Below are 13475 nucleotides of genomic sequence, written 5' to 3' on the forward strand. Positions count from 1 at the left end.
AATCCATGAGGACCCAGAGCTGATGCGCACTCAGTTGCCTCACGACTCTGGAGTTGTGGATTTGGCCCTAAAGAAGGCCAAGAGTTCTAGGGAGCATGCTTCGGCGCCCCCGGGCAAGGACTCTAGAACCTTGGACTCCTTTGGGAGGAAGGCCTACCATTCTTCTATGCTCGTGGCCAAAATCCAGTCGTACTAGCTCTACACGAGCATACACATGCGGAACAATGTGCGGCAGTTGGCGGGCTTGGTGGACAAGCTCCCCCCTGAGCAAACCAAGCCATTTCAGGAGGTGGTCAGGCAGCTGAAGGCGTGCAGAAAATTCCTGGCCAGAGGGGTGTATGACACCTTTGATGTTGCGTCCAGGGCCGCTGCTCAAGGTGTGGTGATGCGCAGACTCTCATGGCTGCGTGCCTCCGACCTGGAGAATAGAATCCAGCAGCGGACTCGCCTTGCCGTGCGGATAATATTTTTGGAGAAAAAGTCGAGCAGGTGGTAGAGCAGCTCCACCAGCGGGACACCGCATTCGACAAGTTCTCCCGCCGGCAGCCTTCAGACTCTACTTCTACAGGTAGAAGATTTTTTGGGGGAAGGAAGACTGTTCCCTACTCTTCTGGCAAGCGTAGGTACAATCCTCCTTCTCGACAGCCTGCGGCCCAGGCTAAGCCCCAGCGCGCTCGTTCTCGTCAGCAGCGTGCGACTCAGCAAGGCCCCTCGGCTCCCCAGCAAAAGGAAGGGACGAGCTTTTGACTGGCTCCAGCAGAGCATAGCCGACATCCAAGTGTCAGTGCGGGCGACCTGCCAGTTGGAGGGAGGTTGAAAGTTTTTCACCAAAGGTGGCCTCTCATAACCTCCGATCAGTGGGTTCTTCAAATAGTCCGGCAAGGATACACCCTCAATTTGGCTTCAAAACCTCCAAATTGCCCACCGGGAGCTCAGTCCTACAGCTTCCAACACAAGCAGGTACTTGCAGAGGAACTCTCCGCCCTTCTCAGCGCCAATGTGGTCGAGCCCGTGCCATCCGGGCAGGAAGGGCTGGGATTCTATTCCAGGTACTTCCTTGTGGAAAAGAAAACAGGGGGGATGCGTCCCATCCTAGACCTAAGGGCCCTGAACAAATATCTGGTCAAAGAAAAGTTCAGGATGCTTTCCCTGGGCACCCTTCTCCCCATGATTCAGGAAAACGATTGGCTATGCTCTCTGGACTTGAAGGACGCCTACACGCACATCCCGATATTGCCAGCTCACAGACAGTATCTGCGATTTCAGCTGGGCACACGTCACTTCCAGTACTTTGAGCTACCCTTTGGGCTTGCCTCTGCGCCCAGAGTGTTCACGAAGTGCTTGGCTGTAGTAGCAGCGGCACTTCGCAGGCTGGGGGTGCATGTGTTCCCATATCTCGACGATTGGCTGGTGAAGAGCACTTCCGAGGCAGGAGCTCTACAGTCCATGCAGATGACTATTCGCCTCCTGGAGCTGCTGGGGTTTGTGATAAATTACCCAAAGTCCCACCTTCTCCCAGTGCAGAAACTCGAATTCATAGGAGCTCTGCTGGATTCTCGGACGGCTCGCGCCTATCTCCCAGAGACGAGAGCCAACAACTTGTTGTCCCTCGTCTCTCGGGTGCGAGCGTCCCAGCAGATCACAGCTCGGCAGATGTTGAGATTGCTGGGCCACATGGCCTCCACAGTTCATGTGACTCCCATGGCCCGCCTTCACATGAGATCTGCTCAATGGACCCTAGCTTCCCAGTGGTTTCAGGCTGCTGGGGATCTAGAAGACGTGATCCACCTGTCCACGAGTTTTCTCAAATCCCTGTATTGGTGGACGATTTGGTCCAATTTGACTCTGGGACGTCCTTTCCAAATTCCTCAGCCACAAAAAGTGCTGACCACGGATGCGTCTCTCCTGGGGTGGGGAGCTCATGTCGACGGGCTTCACACCCAAGGAAGCTGGTCTCTCCAGGAACGCGATCTGCAGATCAATCTCCTGGAGCTACGAGCGGTCTGGAACGCTCTGAAGGCTTTCAGAGATCGGCTGTCCCACCAAATTATCCAAATTCAGACAGACAACCAGGTTGCCATGTATTACATCAACAAGCAGGGGGGCACCGGATCTCGCCCCCTGTGTCAGGAAGCTGTCAGCATGTGGCTCTGGGCTCGCCGTCACGGCATGGTGCTCCAAGCCACATATCTGGCAGGCGTAAACAACAGTCTGGCCGACAGGTTGAGCAGGATTATGCAACCTCATGAGTGGTCGCTCAATTCCCGTGTGGTGCGACAGATCTTCCAGGTGTGGGGCACCCCCTTGGTAGATCTCTTTGCATCTCGAGCCAACCACAAAGTCCCTCAGTTCTGTTCCAGGCTTCAGGCCCACGGCAGACTGGCATCGGATGCCTTCCTCCTGGACTGGGGGGAGGGTCTGCTGTATGCTTATCCTCCCATACCTCTGGTGGGGAAGACTTTGTTGAAACTCAAGCAAGACCGAGGCACCATGATTCTGATTGCTCCTTTTTGGCCGCGTCAGATCTGGTTCCCTCTTCTTCTGGAGTTGTCCTCCGAAGAACCGTGGGGATTGGAGTGTTTTCCGACCCTCATCACACAGGACGAAGGGGCGCTTCTGCATCCCAACCTCCGGTCTCTGGCTCTCACGGCCTGGATGTTGAGAGCGTAGACTTTGCCTCTTTGGGTCTGTCAAAGGGTGTCTCCCGCATCTTGCTTGCTTCCAGGAAAGATTCCACTAAGAGGAGTTACTTCTTTCTATGGAGGAGGTTTGCCGTCTGGTGTGACAGCAAGGCCCTAGATCCTCGCTCTTGTCCTACACAGACCCTGCTTGAATACCTTCTGCACTTGTCTCAGTCTGGTCTCAAGACCAACTCTGTAAGGGTTCACCTTAGTGCAATTAGTGCATACCATTACCGTGTGGAAGGTAAGCCGATCTCAGGACAGCCTTTAGTTGTTCGCTTCATGAGAGGTTTGCTTTTGTCAAAGCCCCCTGTCAAGCCTCCTACAGTGTCATGGGATCTCAATGTCGTTCTCACCCAGCTGATGAAACCTCCTTTTGAGCCACTGAACTCCGGCCATCTGAAGTACTTGACTTGGAAGGTCATTTTCTTGGTGGCAGTTACTTCAGCTCGTAGAGTCAGTGAGCTTCAGGCCCTGGTAGCCCAGGCCCCTTACACCAAATTTCATCATAACAGAGTAGTCCTCCGCACTCACCCTAAGTTCTTGCCAAAGGTTGTGTTGGAGTTCCATCTGAACCAGTCAATTGTCTTGCCAACATTCTTTCCCCGTCCTCATTCCTGCCCTGCTGAACGTCAGCTGCACACATTGGACTGCAAAAGAGCATTGGCCTTCTATCTGGAGCGGACACAGCCCAACAGACAGTCCGCCCAATTGTTTGTTTCTTTTGATCCCAACAGGAGGGGAGTGGCTGTGGGAAAACGCACCATATCAAATTGGCTAGCAGATTGCATTTCCTTCACTTACGCCCAGGCTGGGCTGGCTCTTGAGGGTCATGTCACGGCTCATAATGTTAGAGCCATGGCTGCGTCTGTAGCCCACTTGAAGTCAGCCACTATTGAAGAGATTTGCAAAGCTGCGACGTGGTCATCTGTCCACACATTCACATCTCATTACTGCCTGCAGCAGGATACCCGACGCGACAGTCGGTTCGGGCAGTCAGTGCTTCAGAATCTGTTCGGGGTTTAGAATCCAACTCCACCCCCCTAGGCCCATGTTTGTTCTGTTCCAGGCTGCACTCTCAGTTAGTTGGTAAATTTTTTAGGTCAATCTCAGTTATGTCCTCGCCGTTGAGAGGCCCAATTGACCATGGTGGTTGTTTTGAGTGAGCCTGGGGGCTAGGGATACCCCATCAGTGAGAACAAGCAGCCTGCTTGTCCTCGGAGAAAGCGAATGCTACATACCTGTAGAAGGTATTCTCCGAGGACAGCAGGCTGATTGTTTTCACAAACCCGCCCGCCTCCCCTTTGGAGTTGTGTCTTCCCTTCTCTTTGTCTTGCTACATATGAGACTGGCCGGACGGCTGCGCATGCGCGGTGCGCATCGGCGCGCGAGGGCTAGCAAAGGACTTTGCTAGAGAAGTGTTCCGATTGGAGGGGCTGCCGTGGACGTCACCCATCAGTGAGAACAATCAGCCTGCTGTCCTCGGAGAATACCTTCTACAGGTATGTAGCATTCGCTATACTTACCTGTAGCAGGTATTCTCAGAGGACAGCAGGCTGATTGTTCTCGCAAACCTGCCCTCCTCCCCTTTGGAGTTATTGTTTCTTGTTTATATGCTTTTTGATTTAACTAAAGAGGCACGCTTGTGCAGTGGGCGGGAAGTCGTTCAGGGCTGCGCTGCTCGCGCTACGGAACTTTCCCGAAAGACTTTGACTTTTATTTTGTTTGCAAAATTTGTTTACCGATTCCTGGGCCGCCGCAGACGACGACCCACATGTGTGATCAATCAGCCTACTGTCCTCAGAGAATACCTGCTACAGGTAAGTATCTTCGCTTTGAGGCTGGCTATTTAGTTAATAGAGAACTCTCCCTGCATCCTTCTCTCCCACAGTATATTTAGGGCTGTACTGAATATTTATATTAGATTCGATTTGGCCCCGAATAGTGCCCCAAATACATTTTTATTTGGCCGAATAATGATTTAACTTGACATAAGAATAATCCGTGGCTCTACTGTGCTAAATCCTACTTGATATAAACACTTGATCTCTGATTTTGCGTTGCTTCTTTTATCATTTGTTATGTAAAAGCTCACTGTCCATTATTTGTATTCGGCCGAATAATATTTTTCATTATTCGTATTTGGCCAAATAGTAAAATATGCTATTCTGTACAGCTCTAATATATATATATATATGTACTTATCCGAGTTACCTCATATATATTTTGTTCTGCTTTTCAACAGAGAAGGTAAGATTACTTGCCTGTAACAGTAACACACACATACAAAAACCCATCATAATAGTGGTTGACTGAGCTCTGAGAGAGCCATCTTTGTCGACATCATTGGGTGACTTGTGTGGCTAATTTATACTGCTGCCTGTGGAGAGCACCTGATGCAGGTAAACTACATAGTTCTTTTCCATTGTTAGGGTATATTGCTAATCTTTTTTTTTTTTTTTTTTTTTTTTTTTTGTGTGTAATCTTTTTTTCCTGACTTTTCCAGGTCTGCTATTCCTGATACAGAAGTTATTCCCAATTTCCCCCCCCAAAACATCAGCAATCCACCCGACATGTCATGCTGGAACCCATTTGGAGAGGATAATTTTTCCAAGCTAACTGAAGAGGAGCTGCTCGACAGGGAGTTTGACCTTCTAAGATCAAGTAAGGAGCACTTGAAGGCTTATTTCGCTTCACAGTAGATGAGGGCTCTGTAGTTGCAGCCATCTGCATCAAAGACTGAGTTAAGGGCCACATGCTCTCTTATGTATAGAAAATTTTCTTAATATTGGGGGGCAAAAGTTAGATCCCATTTTCTCAACTTTATTTTCATTATTGAAAAATGCTGTGTGCAATGAGCTTCTACTGTGCCACAATTGCAGCTGTTAAAGCTAAGATTAGGGTAAAAATAGCAATGTTACTTTTAATTGTAAAATCTGTTTTTCTGTGAATGCTAAGATTTCAGCATAAAGTCGTCTAACTGAGAAATGACATACTATCTAAATGAGATTAAGACTTAGATGCTTGTACTGATTTCTGCAGTTCTGTTTTCTTGCATATGGACATTGTGGACAATGGGTACCCTTCAAAAATACTTGAAAGAACAGCTGGCCAGTTATATTATGTTCATGTTTTGTAATGTCCTTTTGATGAGTAGCTACATGTAAGGGCTACTTTCTTGTTCATTGACATGACAATAGTCCAATAAACATTTTTCCTCTTCATGTCAGAAATCTGAATGTTTTTTGTACTTTGAATTATTTTGTCTTACTCTCCTCAACTTTACTTCACAAGCCCATATTTTCTGACCACCAATGCATGTAACATGTGTGGGGGGATGTTGTTTTTTTTTTTTTTTAAATAAAGCAAGCCATTGACATGGTATATAACTGGCAAACACTGCTCATTTATGTGACATCACATATGACCACCATAGTGTTATGGAGCTCTGCATCCAAAAACCTTCCCAAACTGGGTATAGAGCAGAATTAAAACATTTCCCTCTAAAACATACCAGACCCTCCACCCCCCCCCCCCCCCCCCCGGAAAACAAAATAAAGAAAATGATATCCGATTCTAGTGTCATCTCTGTAATAGCAACTTAAAGCTAATAGTAAAATACAAAACCTCTTAAAAAAAAAAAATAAAAAAGACATGCATACCAAACCTGCCATTGTAGCAGCACTAACTCCCAGATCTCAAAGAGCAGCAGCCCTACCTGTGAAAAAGCAGCACTGTGCCACCAATGTGTATCCTTCTGATAGAAAATAAGTAAGACTGCTACAGATCCTACACACTAGTATAACTCACCTTGGTCATACATATAGACCTTAACCAAATATGGAATAACTGACCACAAATCAGAGGCAAATTTTCTAATAATCTGTTCCATATGCACTGCAAAACTAGTGAATTAGAAACATTTCCTACACTAAGCAAATAACAAAGATAGTTGGGGAATGTATTTTGTTTTTAATATATGGCTTTCATCTGGTCAGCCCCCATCCATTTCTCCATCATCTCCACATTGACTCTTTCCCTCCAGCTATTTCTTCACTTCTTCCAAATATTCTCATACACTTCTCTTCCCAGCATCTCCTTACCCCCACCTCCGTGCTTCCCCAACTCTTTCCTCTTTTTACACCTCCTCCCCACTTCCCTACATCTCCTGTCAGTGGGCTCCCAATACCCTTGCTGCCCTGTTCCCCACCCAACAAACCCAATAATGCGCTCTCTTTCTTACCCTTCCCTGCTTAGCAACAGCCTGACCATGATATTTATCAATTGATACTTATTTAGGGTAATCCTGGAATAATTACTCCTCTGAGATAATGATTCCAGGGTAATGACTAATACCCCAAGATAATTATACAAGATTATGATTAGTACTCCATGGTCACAGTCAACCCAGGACATTGCTTAGTACGCCAACATATTCATTATTTAGGGATAATTACAGTATACTTGTATAATTACCTGAAGATGATGGTGGTCTTAGATTCAGAATTGTCATTAAGACTCGCCTATTTCAAGATGCTTTTGATCTTTAGTTAAATTCCATTTTCTAAGCAGTTACACCTCCGTAGCTGCCTCTTCCTTTCTCTTTTACTTTTTCCTTCTGCCTGCCTGCGCTAATCTACCTTATCCTTAATGGGTTTTTTCATCTTTCATTTCTGTTTTGTAGTTCCTTTCTTTTTGACTTTATTATACACTGCTTTGCTGTAATTCATGAAGGGTGGTATATTAAATCTAATAAACATAAACATCTTGATCATTATCTATCAGGATGATTAATACCATGAGATTATTTATGATAATACCCTCAGGTAAAAATCCAGGGATGATTAGTACCCCAGGGTACGTGTCTCAGGATAATCATTCTCCAAGAACATTCAGGGTTTAAGTTCTTATAGGTGGATGATGTCATTTGACAGAGCCACAACACTGGAAAAAGCTGTCTAGAACAATTTCTAGAAGCTTTTAGCAACTCACCACACTTGTGTATCTTTTCTCTCCTATAATGTCACATAGGACCACTTCATCATTAGCCATAGACTGCTTGTGTTTCTGAAGGTTTTTTTGTTCTTGTTTGTTTTCCCTTATACATGCTCTTTGTTTGCACTTTAGGCCTTCATACCTTGTAGTGCTTTTAGGATTTTGGCCATTTTTGTAAGTTTTTTTTTTTGTTTTTTTTACATATTAGTTTTCAGCCACCCCTTTTTGGTGCTTGGCGAATCAGCTGGGCCTTTTTCTTAGTTAACACAGTTTGAGTGTGCTGCAGCTATTTTTCCATCACTAATGTCCAGAATAAAGTTTCTATAATTTGTGCTTGCAGTGCCAGTGGATCAGAAGATGGTTGAGAGGCTTGCTTGATGCAGTGCTTTGGCGTCATTGTTGACAAGAGATTGTGATACTGATTCTTGAGATGCATGCTTAGCCTGGTGAAGTTTGATATCGGTGCATATAGGGAGAAGAAACTTCCCTGAAGCATTGATCTACAGGTCTAGACATACATAATCAAGAACTATTCTCAAGGCCTTAACTGCTAGCCAGACACACATCCAAGCTGTTTCTGTGGATCACTCTGGGTTGGAATCAACATTTCTAGGGTTCAGATTGAGCAGCCAAATCCTCTAGAGAGGAAGGCATGACTAGTTTCCCCTTACATCCCTCTTCCTCCACAGAAAAGGAGAAAGTCTCCTCCAGAAGACCTCTCCCTGATTGATTTTTATTGGGGAAATCACACTATTAAATTTGTTAAAGATGGATGAGGAACCCAGGGCAGAGATGTTGGATAGTTTCCAGTTCCATTGCCTCACCCCCAGTGAAAGCATGATACCCCATTGGCAAGATCTTGAGGGAGGGGGCACATAGATGAAAATGCGAGAGATTCTTTCCTTCCCCATGCCTTACATTCTGTTAGTATGAAGGCAGACACTACGGGAGCGTTCTGGACTGTATTTATGTTTAAGATGAATTCCTCTTTTGTTGTAGTCAGGTCTGCTCTCATAAGAACCAAGAATAGCAGGTCCTATTCTTCTCTGCATTTGGAGAAAATTCTCTTGGGAGGAAAAGCGTTTGACTGTTATATGCACTCTTTTTGAATAGTTTCTTAACCAGTGCAAGATGAAAGAGTTTATAGATTCTCTCCTTCAGGATAAATCTGCAGAGTTTAGGTCACTGATAGAACAAAAGAAAGCACATGGTCAGTTTGACCTTAGATGCTTTTAACGTTGGAGGAGTGATCTAGTGGTTAGAGCACCAGTCTTGACATCCCAAAGTGGTCGGTTCAAATCCCACTGTTGTTCCTTGTGATCTTGAGCAAATCACATAACCCTTCATTGCCTCAGGTACAAATTTAGATTGTGAGCCCTCTAGGGACAGGGAAATACCCAGTGTACCTGAATGTAACTCACCTTAAGCTACTACTGAAAAAGGTGTGAGCAAAAGTCAAATAAATAATAAAATGGCATCAAGAGCTTCTGAACTGGCTATTGGAGCTCTCAAGCTCTTCATAGTTGTGAGCTTTAGACCGTATTACAATGTGCAGGAAAAGGTTACTAATGTGCCATTGACATACTTAGGGGAGAATCTTTCTGGCAGTAAGGCTTTCAAAATGGGCATTTTCTTATAAGGGAGCACTGCAAAAAATTCTCAGGCTTCTGACCAACTCTTCTCTTCCAGGAAGTTTAGAAGCAGAGGTATGAGGAGCATATGGTTCTCTCAAAGGCATAGTTATCCACCCTCTTGGTTCTGTCAGCAGGGACCTTAAAGGGGCCAGAAATCCTAATTTGTTCCTCAACTAAAAGCTGGAAGAAGTTTTTAGCTGGCTACAGGAGAACAAAATTAGAATTCTAGTATCCTGTACTTCTCAACCTTCCAGTACCATTGGGTTAAACAGATCTTGTGTTAGTTACAAACATATTGAATATACTACCGAATTGCCCACCAAGACTATCTTGGCCAGACTTTAGGAAATACTTTGTATAACTCTGCCCTCTTAGAGGCAAGTGCAGTCAAAGGGGAGCCAGTAGGGATTTACTCCAAAGATTTCCTGGTCACAAAGAAAATAGGATGATTCTGTCCCCTCCTAAATCTAGACTTGAACAAGTCAGAAAAGCTCAAGGTAGATTCTCTGGGCATTTTGAACCCCTCTCTTCAAAAGAGAGATTGGTTATGTTCTGTGGGCCTAAAGGAAGCATATACTATATAGAAATACCTTTAGTGATTGGGGTGGATCTCAGATTTGCAATAACAAATCACCAGCCTCAGAAGACAAGCAGGAACCCGGTACAGATGCTGACTAGCAAATAAATGATGATAAAAATTTCTATCAGTGTCCCATCGTGCGAGTGCAGGTCCCTCGGTCTTCTTTTTTCCATGGAGCAGGGAGGACGTGTCTGTATTCTCCTCTGTGTGTGGGTTTTTTTTTTTTTTTTTGTCTGCTGTTGCATGCTTTCCTGTGTGGTTATTTTTATCCCTTTCATTATTATTTCTTTAATTTTTTGTTTACTTTATTTCTTTTAGTTTTTAGTGTGTTTGGCTCTTCAAGTTTACTTTCTTAGCAAGTTGCTAGGCCCGCTTAGGCTGGGGCACTGACCTTACACTGCACTTTTTATAGTTCACAATTTAGTTTAATTTGATGATGATTTTTTTTTTTTTATGTCTAAGAAAAACCCTAATGACTTCGAGAGGTGCACCCAGTGTAGTCAGGTGATCTCCATGATGGACCCGCACTCTGTGCATCGGGTGCCTTGGGCCTAACCATTAGCCTAATTCTTGTTCTCTCAGTTGAAGTCTGGGCTTCCATGCTTTCGGTGCTGACGTTGATGGATTGGCCTTCGAGGAGCCAAAAAGTCTCTTCTGCTGGACCCCGTGTCGTTATCTGCATTTTCAAACAATCACTGGGAGTGCACCGGCATTGAAGAGGTCTCCACCTCCCTTGACAGTGGGTACTGAATGTAGGCCCTAAGGCCAGTTGGCATCAGATCCAGCACAGGATGCATATAGGTTTGACATAGTCCTCGGCACCAAAAGACCGTGATGCTGATAGTCGTGGGAAGCCCAAGAAGCATAACCATCGGTTTTTCTTGACACACAGTGCCGGCTCCCCCACTTTTGCCAGTGCCTTCCTTCAATGAGCGGTACCGAGCCATACTCAGGGAGGAGCTGGCGCAAATGCTGCAGTGCAGTGCACTCCATTCAGGCATCGAGGGCGCTTGCTGCAGCTCAACCTCTGCTCCTTCCTGAGGCTTCTACTATGCCTGTGGAGTGATCCTTGATGCTGGTACCTCAAAAGGTGTCCACATTGTCCCATGCAATACCGCTCTTAACATTGGGGAGGAAGCTTCCCCAGAGTCTGAGGGTAGTGCTGTATCTTGTTGCCCTTTGGGGTGTGGATGTGGTGAACCGGGACAGGCACAGACTTATTCTGTTCAATCTGAATATGATGAGGAGTCTGGAACTGCTCATAGGACTCAGAAGAGGACCATCATTACTTCTCGGAGGAGTCGTCTTGTGAGGTCCCTTCTGATCTCTCCTCAGGAGAGATGCAAATGTCCACTGAAGGGTGGTCTCTCACCGGTTTTGTGAAGGAGATAGCTTCGGCTATCTCATTTAAATTAGAGCAGGAGCCCGGAGCAGAAATGTCTGTCCTGGACTATGAGTCTCTTCCTAAGGAAGGGGTCACAGTACCATTGCTTCCTATCCTTAAAGATGCACTGATGAACTAGGAATCTTCCTCTCAATTCATGTCGCACCTAAGAAGGTGGATACACGATATCTTATTGAGAAGGTTCCCAAATTTGAGAGACCTCAGCTGCCACACCACTCTGGTTGTCGAATCTGTCCTTGAACGAACTAGGAGTTCCAGGACTTATGCCTCTGCTTCCCCAGCTAGAGAGGCTCGAACAGTAGACTCGTTTGTGAGGAAGGTTTATCAGGCCTCGATGCTTACTGAGTGTAGTAAAAGCTTCGGTCAGAAGGCAAACCTCACAAAGCACCAGAGAATCCACACAGGAGAGTAAGAGAACTTGCCAGAAAATGTAGTGAAGAAATATATTGAAGAAAAAGCTATAAAAGGCAACTGATTCTTCTCTAAGATCCCTGATTGGACACATTAAAGAATGATACTTGAATGAGAATGTCTTAAAACAGTTGAACAATGCCACAGAAAGGGAAATATAAAGGGAGAAAGGGGATTCAAAAAAAATGCAGAATAGAGGTGCAACAGCAACTACAGTATTTGGAGGCAGCAACAAGTAAGGTGGTAGAGATGGAAAGAATTCAAGAGCCTCAAGATCAAGATAAAAGAAGGAATGGATCCATAGAAGTTTAGCGGTGATTAGGTGGCAACACCAGTAATTGGAAAGAAAAGCAGTGCTGGGCAGACTTCTACAGTCTGTGCACTGATTGTGACTGGACAGATTTGGAAGGACTTGAGTTGGACTTCAACAACTACTTCCGAAATTTTAGAACAGTGCTGGGCAGACTTCTATGGTCTGTCCTGAAAATGGCAAGGACAAGTCAAGATCAGATATACATGAAGAAGTATCGCATCATACCTTATGCTATGAGTTTATCTTGTTGGGCAGACTAGATGGACCGTGCAGGTCTTTATCTGCTGTTATCTACTATGTATGTTACTGTGTTATAACCCGCATCCAGTCCTACCAGCTCTACATGAGGATTTACTTTCAAGTCTTTGCTGTGCAGTATGCTTAGTCTCATGGATTCTCTCCCTCTGGAGCAGGCCACAGAGCTTCGCCATTGGTCAGCAAGCAGCTGGAGTTTAGAAAATATATGGCAAGGGGCACTTAGGATACTTTTGATGTGTCCAGACTCTCCGTTATGGGTGTGGGGGGATACACAAACTGTCATGGCTGTCTCTCTGACCTAGAACCAGCAGTTCAGGAGAGATTGGCGGACATATCTTGCTGAAGAGGCGATCTTTTTGAGGACAAGGTGGAGGAAGTCGCTGACCTTATATAGAAACATACATAACATCCAGTCCCTGTCTTGGCAATCTTCAGCTGCAACTTCTCTTCTAGGAGTTTTTTGAGTGGGTCTATTAGGTGAGCCTACTACCCTCAAAGGCATGTTTCTGATGCCTTCTTGCTCTGCCCAGTAGCCCCAGGACCAGCGTTCTCATCCTCGCTAGTTTGGTCATCAGAAGTCCCAGCTGGCTCCCCAGTCAAAGCCATGGATGATCTTTTAATTGGCTCCTGGAGAGCATAGCCCCAGTCCAAGTAACCGTCCCTAATGGCCTACCGGTATGGGGATGTTGAAATTTTTTCCATTATAGGTGGCCCCTTATAACTTCCAAGCATTGGGTTCTTCAAATAGTCCATCTCAGTTACACACTGCACTGGTGTGAGTCACCACCAAATTGCCCACAGAGAGCATTGTTCAATAGCTCTCTGCACAAGCAGGTACTTTTAGAGGAAATCTCCTCCTCCTTCCTACAGGCCAATGCAGTTGAGCACGTGCCACCAGGGAAAGAAGGGAAGATATTCTATCTCAGGTATGTACTTGTACCCAAGAAGTTTTTTTTTTTTTTTTTGGGGGGGTGGGGGGTGGATTTCATCCTATCCTAGACCTAAGAGCCTTGAACAAATTCCTTGTCAAAAGTTCAGCATTATTTCTCAGGCACCCTTCCCATGATTCAGGAAAAAGATTGGCTATGTTCGGTAGACTTGAAAGATGCCTATACCCACAATTCTGGTCAAGGAAACATCTCAGGAGGGAGCAAAAGAGTGAATATGACTAACTAGTCTGGTGTTGCAGCTATTAGGG

The 13475-nt window shown here is 45.5% G+C and overlaps 1 protein-coding gene across 4 annotated transcripts in view; it reads left to right on the forward strand.

Moving 5' to 3' along the window:
* Window positions 1–13475, forward strand: part of BMP2K (BMP2 inducible kinase) — a 326672-nt gene that overhangs the window by 235344 nt on the left and 77853 nt on the right. For 3 of the 4 annotated variants that reach the window (XM_030190551.1, XM_030190552.1, XM_030190553.1), the window contains one exon: window positions 5188–5345. In XM_030190551.1, coding sequence (XP_030046411.1) covers window positions 5188–5345 — 158 coding nt within the window. Of the gene's footprint in view, window positions 1–5187; window positions 5906–13475 lie in introns of those variants that run through there. The other variant, XM_030190554.1, reaches the window with a different exon arrangement.

This window comes from Microcaecilia unicolor, chromosome 2, assembly GCF_901765095.1.
Source record: "Microcaecilia unicolor chromosome 2, aMicUni1.1, whole genome shotgun sequence".
NCBI lineage: Eukaryota > Metazoa > Chordata > Amphibia > Gymnophiona > Siphonopidae > Microcaecilia > Microcaecilia unicolor.